General features: G+C 47.7%; 1 protein-coding gene across 11 annotated transcripts in view; it reads left to right on the top strand.

Moving 5' to 3' along the window:
- Nucleotides 1-3,086: 3,086 nt before the first annotated feature.
- The window catches only part of MARK2 (microtubule affinity regulating kinase 2), a 57,416-nt gene continuing 44,315 nt past the window's right edge, over nt 3,087-16,187 (top strand). For 3 of the 11 annotated variants that reach the window (XM_049713513.1, XM_033415187.2, XM_049713512.1), the window contains exon 1: nt 3,126-3,712. In XM_049713513.1, coding sequence (XP_049569470.1) covers nt 3,659-3,712 — 54 coding nt within the window. In that variant the 5' untranslated portion in view covers nt 3,126-3,658. Of the gene's footprint in view, nt 3,713-16,187 lie in introns of all 11 variants that reach the window. The other 8 variants (XM_033415194.2, XM_033415175.2, XM_049713517.1 and 5 more) reach the window with 7 other exon arrangements.

Genomic DNA, 16,187 nt, shown 5'->3' with positions numbered 1-16,187 from the left:
TACTGTTTACCCCCACACTCTCAAACAGCCAGGCCCGCACCTGCCTCAGGACCTTTGTACTGGCCGCACCCTCTGCCTAGAATGCTCTTCCCCCAGACAGCGGCAGAGCTCACTCCCTCATCTCCTTCAAGTCTTTGCTCAAGTGTCACCTTCTCAGTGAAGCCTGCACTGACCAGCCTAAAACTGCAACTTGTTTTGCATCCCTTCACCTCACTTCTGCAATCCTGACCCCCCTTAGCTGACTAGCTTTTCCCCATGGCACTTAATATTTACTATCATGTATTATGTTTGTTGCCTGTCTTTGCCCAGTCGAGATGTAAGTTCCCCAACGGCAGAGATCTTTTGTTCACTGATATATCTGAAGAGCTTAGAACAGTGCCTTGCACATAGTAGATGCTCAACAGAGATTTATGAATGAATGAGTTTGCAGATTAGAGAAAGGTAAATGTGTGGTAATAATTAATCTTTGAAGAGGACTAGGTGGGTATGAGAAGACGATATTTGAACTGGATCTTGAAGGACATCTAGAATTCCAGGTGAGGGAGGTGACTGGCAATCGATCAGCCTGAACAAAAGCGTGAAGGTGAGAGAGCTTGGTGGCAGGGCACAAACTGCAGGGAGGTGTCAACCAGTGATACCTAGTTGGAGAGGATATTCACAAGGTAAGTTGAGGCCAGACTGTGCAAAGGTTTCAATGCAGGCCAAAGTCTTTTCCTAGCACCAGGACCAGGTACAAAATTTGTGGGGCCCAGTGCAAAATGAAAATGCAGGGCCCCCTTGGTAAAAATTTCAAGAGGGGTGACAGTAGAGCATTAAATCAAGCTCAAAGCCCTTCTTAAGTGTGGGGCTTTTATGTGACTGCACAGGTCACAGGCCCATGAAATCAGCCTGCCTAACCCACAAGGGAGCTGGTGAGAGCCTTCTAGCAGGGCAGAGATGTAACTGGAGCTGGACTTTAGGAAGATTATTCTGGCATGGCTGGTGGGGCAGGTTGGAGGGACTCTAGGCAGGGAGACCTGTTAGACAGCCTTGTGAGGAAGAGGAGAGAACAGGTAGGATGGAGGCAGGGACTAAGGGGCAGAGTGCAGGGATGAGAACTTGAGTGAGTAGAAGCATGGAGGATGTAGAGTTTGCTTAGTCAAGTTTGCTTAGACAGGGGCCGGGGAAGACCCCTGAGTGCACCTTCCTTTGCTCCTCCAACCCCCTCCCCTTTTCCCTTATTCCAGGGACCCAAGCCTTGGAGGTTACACGGGGCACAGGAATCACCAGTGAGTCTCCCTTTGGCCACCAGAGGGCACATCATTCTCATGGATTTTTCCGGATGAATTTGGGGTCGGGGAATGTCCTCTGGCTTCACCTCTTCCTCTTTTTTCCCTCTCACCTCCTTCTGTGTTCTTCCACCGACTTCTTCCTCAAGGGCTGGATGCCTGAATGGAGCTGAGGTGGGGCATGAGGAGGTGTCATGGAGTCCCAAGCATTTACTAGGACTGTAGGTCATACCTGTTGCCTTAGGAAGTATGTTCATACCATCCTCTCGTTGCTTCTGTCTGGCTGCCTATTTCTCTGGTTGACTTAGCCAAGGGCTCTGCTCAATAAGCTGTAGCTGGAGTTGGAAGTCAAGTGTCAGAGGTCCAACCAGCAATCTTTCCCCACAAGCCCTTGGGCCTCTCTCCTCCTGTACCTTTGGGAACTTGTTACTTGAGCTTGGTCTCTGGCTCTTGTGGGGACTCTGGCTTCTGCCTACCTTATCTGCTGTTGAACTTAGGGTAGGTTTGGGAGTGGTGGTTTTTCAACATGTCCAGGATACAATGGGTGGGGGCAGCTTAGAGCCCGAGGAATCAGACCAGTCAGCCTACTGCCCCTCCCTGGTGAGACAGTCTAGGAGGAAGTGAAGAGTGAACTCAGGTTGCCACATGGACTTCCTGTTAAAGTCAGGGGCTCTCCAGAGATGAGAGGGACCTCAGAGCTCATGAATCTAGTGACCTCAATTCATTGATGGGGAAACTGAGGCCAGAGAAGAAAAGGAACCTCTCTAGGTGTCCATTCTTTGTGCCATCTTGAGGAATCCTCATTTTCAACCAGTTTCTCTTTTCTTTCCCATGAGTTCCTTGTCTTAGAAGCGATAACTGAAATGTGAATTAAGATAATGTCTCTCCTGCTCTACCTCACAGGGATAGTTAAAAGGGAACTGGTGAGACTCATTGCCATAGTGCAATGCCGTTTTGTGCTGTTTTGAACAAGCAAAAGACTTTTTCTGAAAGAAAAAAAAGGTAACAAATTCAAAGATGTTATTTAGAATGTCATCACTGGAACAAAGGCATGGATTCTGTCAATATAGGGACGTTGAGGAGTCTAAACAGAGATGTTATGTGATTTTTCCAAGATCACACAGCATTTTCACTACACACAGCTGGAGGTGGAATGCAGGGCTGGGGTATCCGTGCAGGTCCGGCAGCTGGAAGCCAAGGACGTTTACCTGGTGCTTGCCTGGTACCTTGAGGAGCCCTGTGGACTAGATGTGGGGTGCATGGATAGATAAATAGAAGCCAAGATAGATGACAGCAGGTGATGAACGGTAGGTAGACAGGTAATAGACTAACGCTGCATCTGACAGGTGACACACATGTTGATAGACAGGCTGAATGATAAACAAAATGTATTTAATGAGCTAGCTGAGAGACGAAAGGACACACAGACAGGAAGTTGCCTTAGAACCAAAGGATGCCAACAGCAGGGATGGCTAACAGCCTTATTTTCTGTTTAGTCAAATGGTAATACGCACACGTGATCCACGCTCCCTGTTCAAGGTTTGAAAATACCCGAAAACTGACGGAAAGAAACGAAGAGTCAGACTTTGGGTACCACCCGAGGGAATGACCCGACGCTCGCCCGGCCTCGGGTGTTGCCGGAAATGGCCGACGACCGCCGGCGGTCGGCGGGGCGGGATGCGGGCGGGGCCGGCTCAAGGCAAGCGGGGCGGCTTCGGGTGTTTCCGGAAACTGCCGAGAGCCAGTTGGAAGTGGGCGGGGAAAGGCCTGTGGGCGTGGCTGGAGTACCCGGAGTCCCTTCGTGGATTTCCGCAAACAGAGCCGAAGCTTGGTCTTCGGAATCGAGGAGGCGCGCGCGTCCCCGGGATTACCTTCTTCGGGTGTTTCCGGAATTCACCAGTAGTCCGTGGCCGGGAGGAGAAGGCGCGCCCCCCTCCCGTTTCTAGCGGCTTCGGATGTTTCCGGCTGCTGCCGGCGGAAAGAGCCGAGGGCCGGCGGTGGTGGCGGCCATGTTGGGAGCAGCAGGTCCGGCGGCGGCTGCCTGTGTGCCGGGCGCGGAGCAGTGCCGCTGAGGGCAGGGGAGGAGCGAGGCAGGCGGCCGGCTGCGGCGGCAGAGAGTAGGCGGAGCGGCGCGGCCCGGCCGAAAGGCGGCACAGCCCAGCCGGGGGTCGGGGGGGTGCGGTCCGGAGCCGCTCGGAGCCGGCGCGGCCTAGCCCGAGCGGCGCATCCCCGGGCTGGCGTGAGCGGCAGTCCGGCCTCCCCGCACCCCCGGCCGGGGCCCATGCGGCGGGTGCCCCTGCTGTGAGAAGCCCCGCCCGGCCGGGCTCCGCGCCTTCCCTTCCCTCCCTTCCTCCGAGCTTCTCGGTTCCCTCCCCTGAGATACCGGCGCCATGTCCAGCGCCCGGACCCCCCTACCCACGCTGAACGAGAGGGACACCGAGCAGGTAAGGAGCCCTAAGGGCTCCCCGAATTCTCTGGCTGGGCCCCTGCACCTTGCAGAGCCTCCTCCCTCCTCAGCTCCCCTCGTGCCCCTGCTGCCATCCTGTAAGCCTCGGCTGCCCTGTCATCTGGCTCCTGGCCCCGTACATCTCCCTTCCGAGTCCTCTCCTGGGACCCACCTCGTCCAGACTCCAAGCTGTACACTTGTCTTTCTGCCGACCCCCCCGCCTTCTCCCCTCACCGCCCTCCTGCGCTCTTCCGTGTTACCTCCCCAGCTTCCTCTTCTCTTCCCTTTTTCTCTCGGGGGCCTTTCTGGTCTTCCTCCACCCACGCTTAAAGCAGCCACCCTCCTGTTCCTCGACTGGCACCCTGCGATTTGCCCCAGGTCGTTGTCCTCCTCCTCCTCCTCCATCCCTCCAGCCTCGCTTCCCCTCCGCCCGCACCGGTTCTCCCAGTCCCAGCTTTCACCCTCAGGGTCCTTGCCCCGGAGTGTGTTCTCGATGCCTATCCCCTTTCAGTTCCCCGGCTTTCTACCCTGCCTCTTGCATTTTCCAGATTGTGCTCTCCCTCTTGCTTGCAACCCACCAGCTCCACCCTCATCACCTTTCCAAATCTTTCGCCTACTCTTTGCTCATCACTTTCCCTTCTCTTCTCCAGGAGCTCCCTGGTGCCTCGCGCTGGCATTTGTTGCTTCCGTGTTTTCCCGTACAGCTGTCATGCGCATAGTTTTCCCACAGGTTGTCTTTGGGGTTCCAGTCTTAACTCCCTTCAGAGTCTTTGGTTCCCTCACGTTCTCTTCCTCTGGGGTTTGTGTTTTTGAGTCTTGGCCTCCTGTTTCTCACTGTGAGTGCTGTACCAGCCTTCTCCCTGGGCTCTCCCTACCGAGGGAAAGACAGTCACTATTTCAGCCCCACTTCGTTTACACAACCTGTTGCTCGGTCCTTTCCCCGGCCTTGCCGCATCCCCGGCCTTGCCGCATCCCCGGCCTTGCCTTTCTGTCCTCTGGCACCGCAACACAAACCGTGAGGCTTTCTTGTTTCTTCACTCCTGGATCTGTCACTTTACATAGTTTTTCCCCCTTGCTTGTTGCCTTCTGGTTTCTCTGCCCTCGCCCCATCTTACTTACTATGCCTCTTAATTAGGATTGCCTTTAATCTTCATATTAGTTTCCTGCCTTCTTCACTTCATGTTTATTTTTCCCATATATGCCCCTATCCATCCCCTTGTGATTGGCTAGTCTTTGTAACCCCCCGGGCCAGGAACTTTGCACGCTAGTTTCTTGAGCTACACACTTCCCCCTCATCCTGGCAATCACTGCTATCATCTGTCACCCAAGCCTTAGCCTTTTCTGTGTCATCTCACCTCTTAGCCGAGAGGCGTCCACTTTCCACCCCTCCCCTTTCTTTCACCATCTCTAGTGTCCCTTGCTGCCTGCTCTGTGGAGAGTCTCCTGCCTGTCATACCTTGGTGGAGAACTTTACTAGGCCAAAAAAACTTGGTGGAGAACTTTACTAGGCCAAAAAAACTTGACCTGAAAAAAGAGCTCTTCTCCTGTGGGGCTTGAAGTGCTTTTTGCATCCTTCTCCCTCACTACATTATTTATGTTTTCATCTTGTTTCCTTCTTTCTCCTTAGTGCAATAGAACTGTTGTTATATTCTCTTGCATATTAACACCTTTCTCTGAAAAATCCACCCTCTTTTCATTTCTCTGATGTTTTTCTCTTTTGTTACCCCCTCACTCTCTGTCATCTGGGCAGTCAGGAACTCAAGAGGAGTTCTGGATAAGTTTTTCTGCAGTGGTTGACCCTTTCGTTACTGATGGATTGACTGCTTGCTTCTGGGGTTGAGATGGGTTGAGAGGGAGTGATGGTTGATTTCCGTTTCATCAGCGGGTTTGGCAGCTGCTTCTGTATGGGACTGAGGTGTTTGGAAACTGGAGCATGGTCTGTATCTCACCGTCTTTCCCTCCAGTGCCAGCTGTTTCTCTCCTTACTGGGAACCACTTTCTCGAGGCCCTCTTGAGGTTGCCTGTTCCATTCCTTTTCCTATCACAGCCTTTATTTAGCAGGTAAACCCTGCTTAACCAGAGGACTTTCCCAGGCTGTTGATTCTGAGCTGGTAGGAGGAGGCCAAGTGACTGACTGGCACCCTCAGGCATCTGGGGAGTGGCGGTGGAGTGCCTACTCTCTCAGCAAGGCTGTGGGGGGCATTGTATTCAGCAAAGTAGAGTAACAGAGTGCCTCAATGTGGTTTCTTTGTGCTCTTTACTCCATGTAAATGTATTCTTGCCTTGGTCTTTTTCTTGTGATGTGTGCATTGATTTCCTCTCTTCCCTACAAGCCTCACATAATGCTGAGCGCATAGTAGGAACCCAGTGCACGCCTACTGATTTTGTGATAGCAGAACTCTGTGAACCATTTGGGAACGTAAGCTGCTCCTGATAACTTTGTCCAGAGCACTGGCTGCATACATTGTCACCCTGTTCCAAATTATGAATTACTCATCCTGTTTCCACTCCATGGATTTAGGTTCCCCTGAGCCGCTTCATTGGTTCTTCTGTCGTTCTCAGGGTAGCCACACCATTGACTTGATATTAAGTCTCATTCCAGTAAAAGCGTGGATTTCGAAAAACATAATGGGCAGATGCAGTATTTTTTAAAACAAGAAAAGAGACAAGTAGCACCTCCTCTGGTCATACGGCTAGAGAGGCCTGAAGCACTGGTCTCCTTTGGGCTAGATCATGCCACCAGGTGAGACCAGAAAGCTCTTCTCGGTCCTGTTGCGATTCTAGCTAAAATGGTCATTGCATAAGCCTTAATGTTGTGAAATAAAAAGGGGATTTGGTTGGTTTGATTTCTTTCCCCCAAAGGCCCTCTATTATCTGGGCTTGCCTGGTGGCGCAGTGGTTGAGAGTCCACCTGCCGATGCAGGGGACGCGGGTTTGTGCCCTGGTCCAGGCAGATCCCACATGCTGCGGAGCGGCTGGGCCCGTGAGCTATGGGCGCTGAGCCTGCGCGTCCGGAGCCTGCGCTCCGCAGCGGGAGAGGCCACAACAGTGAGAGGCCCGCGTACCGCAAAAAAAAAATAATAATAATAAAATAAAAATAACAAAGTTCCTCTATTATCTTATTTAGATTTAAATTATTTTAGTTGGTTTCACAAGAAAATAGGTAAACAAACTGTTGGTTGTCTTCGAGCTCCAATCTCTTGCTCTTTCTCTCCCCCTTTCTTTAAAACATGTGGCTGATGAGAAGCTGTTTCTAGGAGCTCTTTGATCACATCTGAATTAAACAGACATACACACACACAAAATGTTGAAGCATAAAAATAAACCTAGTGTTGCAGAGAGATTGCCTGTTTGCTGTCGACTCTGCTTCTAACAGTGAAAGTAGGAGATAAAAAGAAAGTTAAGCCCTGTCTTTATTGTGATTTTTGTGACACCTGATTGCAGATGTGCTTTTTCACAGTCATAGACTCTTCCTTTTGCAGAAAGAGGGTTGTGACCTGGGGCTGGTAGTTTTGGGCATTCTTAATCTGAGAGCTGAGCTTTCTGTTCACTTTTCCAAATGGCTCTGTTGGCCTGGAGGCTTGGCAGTGGTGAAAGCAATCAGCAAGATGACTGTTTGTCTTCCAGCCAGCAGCAGCAGTAATAGGCAAGTGGAGAGGGGTCCAACTTGCAGAGTCCACCTGCCGCTGGCGAAAGCTTCCTGTAACACCTGGTAGAGGGCCTACATTGGCTTCATACCTGCCCCACCTCTGGGCCTCAGGAACCACAAGAGAGGGCTCCTGAGAGAAAGCACCTGAGAGAAAGCAAGAGGCTTTCACTGCCCACCTGCCTCTGCCTCTGCTGCAGTGGGCCAGGGAGGGGTCTGCTGTTGTCCTTCCAGGGAGTGAGTGGCATTGTTTCTTCTCTCAGATGATTCTGGGAAGAGGAGTTTGGAAGTGTGGGTGAGAGCAAATCTAACTTTTAGAATCCCGTACAGAACCACTGAGCCGCTCCAAACACACATATCCCTGGATCCCAGTGTTGATTCTGGCTGAAAGTTTCACTGAGTAATCTGGTTTTAGTGTTGTCTTGTAGAGAGCTCGGTTCGCTCTCCCTTCACTCCCTGTCCTGCAGGCTGTGCAGCAAGCCCCATGCTCTGGGTGCTGACTCCGACCTCTGCCCTTTGACCCTGGCCAGGGGCTCCTTGGTGGTGCTGCCTTCTAGTCAGGGGTGTGGGTGAATGTCAGACCATATAGTCTTACTTTCTGCTTCACCCTCGAAACAGGGAAGAGGTATTGTTAGACCAGGGGCTCCTAGAGTTGCCATACTACAACCTTTGAACCTGGTAAAGGTAGCTACCTAGTAAATTGTAACAATTTCTCTCTAGTCTGTGGACTTTGGGAAGTAGCTAAACAGATGGATACAAGGCAGTCATTGAAATTCGGCCTGCTTCAGATTAAAATCAAGTTTGCACGGGGATAACTGAATCTTTCGGATGGCGACCAAAGATTGGGCTTGAGTTTTCTTCAGCATAAATGTCTTAAACAGAATTGATGCCTGTGAGGCAGGAAAAGACTGAGAATTTGTTTTCTGAGAGGTTTGCATGGTTAGAGCTCTTGGGAGTCAAAAACATCTCAGACTAGACTGCTTCCCCTTTGGACAGAACAGCCTAATTCTCAGTGGGCATTTGACCAGGACTAACCCATGCCTTCATGAACTCTTTCCCATTGAGCACTTAGCCACCTGGCTGGCATTCCTCTTCTCCCAGGAGCTTCCATGACTTTCCTCATATGTACTATGTCGACTTAAATGAATATTTTATGCCTAGAGTGCAGCTAAGCGTTGGACCTTGTGGCCCATTATCGACAAGCGAGGTGGGAGCTGGACGCCACCCTTGGCCCCAAGATAGCGTCTCTGCTAAATGGCTAAATGGACTCCCCCCAGCAGCACTTTGAAGGTCATTAATGGATTGGGATGAAGTAACCTCAGCAGATGGAAAGGGCAAGGAGGGTGGTCATCCTTCCTTCCCTAAGGCTGCCTGATGAGGCTTTCCTGCAGTAACCAGGTCCAGCCCCAGCTCCTTGCGCTGGGTTAAGCTGTAGACTGACCACTAGGCCTCTGCTTTGGGAGGAGACGTGGAAAGGGTTTGGTTCTCTCTTAGCCATGGTGACGCTGCCACATTTGCCACTTTCCTGCGTCAAAGCAAAAATTGAGAGGGCTATGGAAAGGGTGGGTGGAGCTTAAACCTGGCCCTTCCTCCTTCAGCGGAAGTTCAGCAAAATGACAAACCAGATAGGTGGCTGGGTTTCCTTTTCTTGATGGTAGATTCCAGTATTTGTACATTTTGCACCTGAAGCTTGGATTCTCCAGGCTTTCTCCCAGCCTTCATCAAGTATGAGTCACTGAAGTGTTATCTATGCATTTTCCCCTTCTGTCTCAGCAAAGGGAAGAGTAAGGCTTTACAAACCTTGTGGGGGAGGAAACACCCATTTCCCACTTGTGGCATGGGAAGAGGGTGTCTATTGCCATGTTAACTCTGAAAGTTCTAGCTCTCGGAGCAGAGCGTCACTACCCCGCCACAGCCCTTTTAGTGCGGACTGTTGAATGTCTTTGCTGTTTCTTAGACTTTGAGATGGTACATCTGGTTCTGAAAAGGCACCAAGAGAACATCTGGCCCCCTTGGCTTCCAGTTCTCCCTCAGAGGAGGGGTCCCAGGGCTTTCTCTGGCCCACTCGACCTGCTTCTCCTTTGCCGGGTATAAATAGGCTAGATCCCTTCATCTGAATGTCCGTTTTGTCTAGAGTGTTTGAAGTTTTTTTGGTCCCTTTGGGGAGTTCTTTCCACAGATGTCTGTCTTTGGGTTGGCACTCATTCCCCCTTACTTTCATTTATTCCTTCTCATTGGAAAAGGGCAAAAAACAAATATAATTCCTCTTGTGCAGCAAATGATTGACTTTAGGCTTATGAAGTCATAGTATCACAAGTAGGAGGGAGGGTTAGATGGACACTGGTCTTGGTGGCTAGGTGGATCCTGTGGGACAGTGAAGTGGGGGAGGGGGAAGGGGGGTTCAACGTCTGGCTCCAAGCCACCTTTTTCTTTTTAACATAAGGAAGGCGGAGCAGACCAGCAGCTTCTCTGTAGAACCAGTCAAGCTAGTTTTGAGCTGCCTCGGCCTCTTTTCCTCTGTGCTCTTTGGGAAATTGGCAATACAGAGATCTGCCTCCTCTGGGGCTCTGCTCATTGAGGCATGAGTTTGGAGGAGGTCTGTAAACAACCACCTTCCCTCCTAATTCTGGATGGGTCTCTGACCTGGGCCTCTCCAGTGAGTGGGCTTTCTCCACACCTCATGCTACTCAAAGCAACTTGGTCTTACACACCTTTCACTGGAAGCTCTAAGATAGAGCTCCTTTTCTTTGCAGTTCACAGCTTGGCAAAAGGCCCTTCGTCTGGCCAGGAGGTCTGTGCTTGGCTCCCCACGTGTGGATCTGGAAGGGAATCGGGACTCCTGACTCCTGGCTGTCGTGATCTGGCTGCTAAATCCAACCAGACCCCAGACCTTTTGGATCGGTACATAGGTACTGTCTGTCCAGGCCTGCTGGCTGTCCAGGCCCGCTGGAGAAGAAAAAAGGAGAGAGAATAGTTTTTGATCTTTGGCAGTTCAACAGGTACTTCAGCCATGGGGAACAGTTTGAGTGTCCCTGATCAAGGGACCCGTAGGGAAGGTGGGAGCCTTCAGTCACCACGTACTGGCACTTCCTGAACACAGTAGGGAATCTTTCTCAGGGAGGGGACAGAGCAGGATTCTGAGCCCCCTGCAACTGGACTGCAGGTGCTGCTGATGTAGCCGGATTGTTTTCTCAGTCTCCCACTAAGCAGAAAGCTCCCAAGTCCAGAAGCTTGGTGATTAATGAGTGCAGCTACCTGCAGGCAGAGCTCTAGCTTATGTCCTTGTTGCTGCTACCGTGGTTTACTCATTGCTTCTCCTGAGGACCATTTTACTGAAGGTTTTGTTTTGGTTACTCATATCCTATATGCAGGGTGGCCCCCTTTTTCCTTCACCTTCTTTAGACCCGAGTGTCTGCTGGTTTTCCCTTACCCCATCACTTCCTCACCTCCTCTCCACAGATGGCCATCTTTTGACTGCCTTTGCACATAGCATTGGCAGCATTTTTGGCTTCTTGCTTTGTTTTTGCCCAAAAGAGTTTGAATTACTGGTTCTCCAGTCACAGGAAGTGGGGTCCCTTAGGCCCTCTTGGTCTAGCATAGCATTCTGATTGAGTTGAGCTTATGGCAGAGTTGAAAGGAGATCCCAGCACTTTCGGACTTCCAATAAATGGTGTCACTGTGGTCAGAGCAGGCTCTGCAGCTAGAGTCCCTGTATTGGAATCTTGGGTCAGCCCCTACTGTGACCTTGGGCTTATTTTATCCCTCTAGGCCTGTAAAGAAAAAGGAGCAATAATAATACCTATCTTAGAGATATAGTTGTTGTGAGTATTAAAAGGGTTAATGAATATAAAGCGCTTACATTAGTGCTGGCAGGACGTAATAATTATCGTCATCGTTGTTTCAGTTGAGCAACTTAGTGAATTTTCTCTGAGCACCACACAACTCCAGGTCAGTATAAGGGACGTAGTTTGGAATGTCTCTGTAATGACTGGAAGAATCTTGGCCTCTTCCAGCCATTGGGGTTCCATAGGTGCTTTTCCTAGCATTTCTGGGTTTTTTAATTTGTTTGTTTATTTTAGCTTTCTTTTTTAATCAGATATCTGAAAGAAAATAGGATGCTGTTGGAGAGGTTTATGTACTTTTGAAAGCACTTTTTAAAAAATACTTCGTTTATTTACAAGATATCAATATTAGGCAACTTTATTGATTAAAGGGGAAAAAAAAACACACCACCCTCTGCCTGCCCATTATTTCTGTGGTGTCAATGGTGGTGGTGGTGGTGGTGGATGTGCAGTCTCTTCATTGGCTGGAAGGCCAAATCCAAAGTTACTGGAGCATGGGCTTTTCCCAGCTGTTGGGATCCGGGTGTTAGAGGAGGCCCCACCTAGTGCCAGGATTTCTTTCATTGTGTTCCTTTATTCACGTGCAGTATTTACCCTTTGGCAACAGGAGAAAGCTCCCTGTTTCTCTTAAAGACCACATGGGAACTTAGCAGCTGATGATTTTAGGTTCCTTTTTCACTAGCAGAGGGGCCTTCAGGGCAGGTTCTTGTTACCTTTGTTGGCTTTTCTGAAGTGAAAAGAAAGCCTCCCCTTTGTGAGGCCTGGGAGGGAGGGTGACAGTCATTTCTCAGCGGCTCCTGTGGATTTGTGGACTTTGAATCTTGGGCCGAGATTTTGGTCTCAGTTGGTTCCTGTTGATGTTCCTTGCTTGCCACTTCTAGAGCCTGAATGCCTTATCAGAACAGCAAGTAAGTTGCTCAATTTTTTTCACACTGCCACTGTGGCCAGGGAGAAAGGTAACAGTGTCGCCGCAGAGCTCATCAGGGAATGTTTCTGTCAGTGTATTTTCCTCTTCCTTTTGACCCCTCTGCTGACTTGTGTCTCACTTCCTTTTTTTTCTCCGTTTGGTTTCTTTGAACTCTGTTCCTTCCTTTTCACTGTCCATCTTGGGTTTTCATCTCCATGTACCACTGCCTTACCTGTTTGTATGCCTGTGTGCCTCTTTTTTTTTTTTTTTAAGGGAACTTCTAAAATTATTTATTTATTGATTGATTTTTGGCTGCATTGGGTCTTCGTTGATGCGCGGGCTTTCTTTAATTGCGTCGAGTGGGGGCTACTCTTTGTTGCGGTGGGCGGGCTTCTCATTGCGGTGGCTTCTCTTTCTGCGGAGCATGGGCTCTAGGCACGCGGGCCCAGTAGTTGTGGCTTGCGGGCTCTAGAGCACAGGCTCAGTAGTTGTGGCACACGGGCTTAGTTGCTCCGTGGCGTGTGGGATCTTCCCGGACCAGGGCTCGAAGCTGTGCCCCCTACATTGACAGGCGGATTCTTAACCACTGTGCCATCAGGGAAGCCCTGTAAGCCTCTTTTGTGGCATGGCTCAGGAGAGGAATTTTGCTAGTCTGAGATCGCCTTCATGTATAAAATCCCAGAACCACCCAGTCCTTTCTTTCTCCTATTCCTCTGATTTCTGTAAAGTTAAGGACTCACTGCTTTAGAAAGCATTTTATTTTTGTGTCTCTGGAGCCACGTTCCTCAGTAAATCCAGGCTTGGCAACTTGACAACTTATTAGGGATGGCATTCCAGTTTCCCTGGTGACAGGGTCTAAGCTAGTTCTAGGCTGTTTCCTCTGACCAATCAGGAATGCCATAACTCTAGATCCTGTCTTGGGAGAGATCTGGGGAGGCACTTGTTAATTTTGGTAGCACAATATTGAACTTGGTTCTCAAAGTGTAGTCTGGGGACCCTTGGGGTCCCTAAGACCTGTTTGGTGCTATACAAAGTCAAAATAATTTTCATTGTAACATTAATGCAGTATTTGCCTATTTCACTCTCATCCTCTCACCAGTGTACAGTGGAGTTTTCCAGAGGCTAAATGATGTGTGTTGACGTCATCACTCTTGGCCAGTGGAATGTGTACTTCTTTATTTTTGTGTTTCCTAGAATTTTTAAGGTAGTACTTTAAGGCATAAATATGGAAGTTTTCTGGGACTTCCCTAGTGGCGCAGTGGTTAAGAATCTGCCTGCCAATGCAGGGGACACAGGTTCGAGCCCTGGTCCGGGAACATCCCACATGCCGTGGAGCAACTAAGCCCATGTGTCACAACTACTGAGCCCGAGCTCTAGAGCCCAAGGGCCACAACTACTGAGCCTGTGTGCCACAACTACTGAAGCCCACGCACCTAGAGCCCGTGCTCCACAACAAGAGAAGCCATTGCAATGAGAAGCGCACGCACCACAACAAAGAGTAGCCCCCGCTCGCCACAACTAGAAGCCCGTGTGCAGCAACAAAGACCCAACGCAGCCAAAAATAAATAATATAAATAAAAATAAATTTATTAAAAAATATGGAAGTTTTCAGTGATGAACTCGATTTGTTCTCAGTACTTCTGCTGTGCTCTTACTAGTTTTCTTCGGTTATACCTGCTAATCTCTGTAAACCTCATTGTTGTACAATAAGTAGTTATTTTAAAATCCCAGCATTTTCCTTCACCTTTGAAGAAACACAAGAAGTAAGTACAACCTGCAACACTTACTTGTAAAAACTTTTTGGAAAACTAATAATTTTTAAAATTTTATTTATAGTTTATTTTAGCACTTAATTCTGTTTTATTCTAAAATAGAAGGAAGTTTATAGTATTTCTCTTATATTTAAGGATTAATTGTTGGCTTAAAAAAGGGAGGTTGGAAGTCTTGCTTTCTCAACGTACCTGCCAGCTCTGTTTACTGCAACTGGACATATCAACAAGTGAAAGGGAGGGATCTACTCTGAAGAAACTGGGCGAAACTGTAGACAAGAACTGAAAAAAAAAATTAAATGAAAATCATAATGAAAGTTATCTTCTCAGCTTTATAGATGCAAATAATGTACTTTATTGTATCTTATGCAACAGAGCGTTTTCATGTAGTATTAGGATGCCAGTTAGGTTGAAGCATCATTTCAAGACCAATCAGTCAGAGTTTAAAGAAGAAGGAATTACATGTTTTAAGCGTACACACCATGGTCTCTTTCAAAGCCAAAATTTGTTCCAGCTTTTCCACCTAGAAATGACAAAGTCACTGAAGCCTCTTACAGGATGAGTTATTGCTTTGGCTGGAATAGCCCACCCAGTAGCTGAGCGACTAATGACGTTTTGAACAGCTGACGTTCCTGAATGCCCACTGAATGAAAAGTCAGTAAAGTTCAGGGTAGTGCCACTTCATATGTTACCGTGACTTGTCGAATTAAAGATTTAGCTGCAAACATGAAGACCGAGGTAATATTTATAAAATTTTACTTTCACCTTACAAATGAGCGGATTTATAGACATGGCTCAAGTTGTATCAGCACCAGGTATGCTTCAAAAAATATTTTCTTTTGTGTGAATGCTCAACAACAAACACAAGTTGTGATAAATATGCATAGGGTTGAATAACTTTTTTGACTCTCATGGTTTATCCTGAAACAATTTCATTTCCATTTGCACTGTTGGTGCAGAAGCAGTGACAGTGAAAACTGCTGGTGCCATAACATGGATTAGGGCAGTGGCACAAAACTGCTGGTGGTCGTAGTCATGGACTTTCCTGCTACACACTTGTGGTTTAAAAAAAAGCCATTTTCACTTAAGAATGCCTTGGATGAAGCACTAAAAATTATTATTTTTTTAATTAAATCTCAACCCTCCAATAATAAAGGTCTTTGATGTTCCAAGTGAAGAAATGCAAAGTATTCATGGAGCATTGCTGCTGTATACCGTAGTCCAGCTGTCTGGAGAAAATGCACTTGCGTGTTGGAGCCGAACCATCTACATGGATCATCATTTTTACTTGAAATAACAGTTGATGGACAAACTATAGTTGTTCGTACTGCAGTATTTAGTGGACGTTTTATTGAAATTGAACAAAGCCTGTCACCATTGCCGGTGATAAAATTCAAGTTTTCAAGCAAAATTTAGAATTTTGGAAAACTTGTATTTGTCAGACTTTTTTGATGAGATCGGTGATAAGATTGATGGAATGTGATTTTTCTGATGTTGTATGAAATGCCAGTATTTGGAAATTCTGCATAATTCGGTGAAGGAATGTTTCCTAGATTGTCAGTGGGTAAAAGAGCCATTCAAAGTGCAGGATGACCAGTGGAGTTTAATGTAAAAGTACACAAGAGGTTCATTGATAAAATTTCAGATTGCACATGGCAACTAGTCTTTAAAAACTGCTACTTGTGGAGTTTTGGTCTAGTATCAAAGAAGAAAATCCTCAATATTTGAAAGGCTATTAAACTCCATTTTCCAACTACACATCTGCGTGAAATGAGATTTTCTTTATATCTTTCAACCAAAATAGCATGTGGAAACACACTGAATGCAGAAACAGATATGAGAAGTTGGCCCTCTTCCATTAAGCTAAACATTAAAGAGATGTACAAGAATATAAAGCATGTAACTCTTGTTGCAAATTTCATTTTGTTTTAGAAATAGTTTCTTTGTTTAAAAAATGGGTTAGTTGTGTAAACAGGTAATAGGTTTATTGTTGTTTTGAATGAATAAAAATAATTTTAAAAATTATCAGTTTCAATTTCTAATAAGGTAAACTGTTGATATCTATGACCCACATAAACAAAAGATCTTCATAGTCCTTGATAAATTTTTTAAGAGTTTGAAGAGTTCTTGAGACCGAAAAGTGAGAAAACCTTTGTTGTAGACAAAACCTGAGTTGATTTTCCTCAGTCTTGGGCTGGTTACCTGTGATGACTTCACAGGGAGCCCTTGTTTGCAGTTCCCAGCCCTTGTAATAATCCCTGCCTGGGCCTCAGAGACTTTGACCCGAGTGAGCTTATTTCCTTCTTCTA

The sequence above is a fragment of the Orcinus orca genome, chromosome 8 (assembly GCF_937001465.1).
Source record: "Orcinus orca chromosome 8, mOrcOrc1.1, whole genome shotgun sequence".
Classification (NCBI taxonomy): domain Eukaryota; kingdom Metazoa; phylum Chordata; class Mammalia; order Artiodactyla; family Delphinidae; genus Orcinus; species Orcinus orca.
The sequence above is the reverse complement of the archived record's forward strand: the minus strand, read 5'-3'. Positions and strand labels throughout refer to the sequence as shown.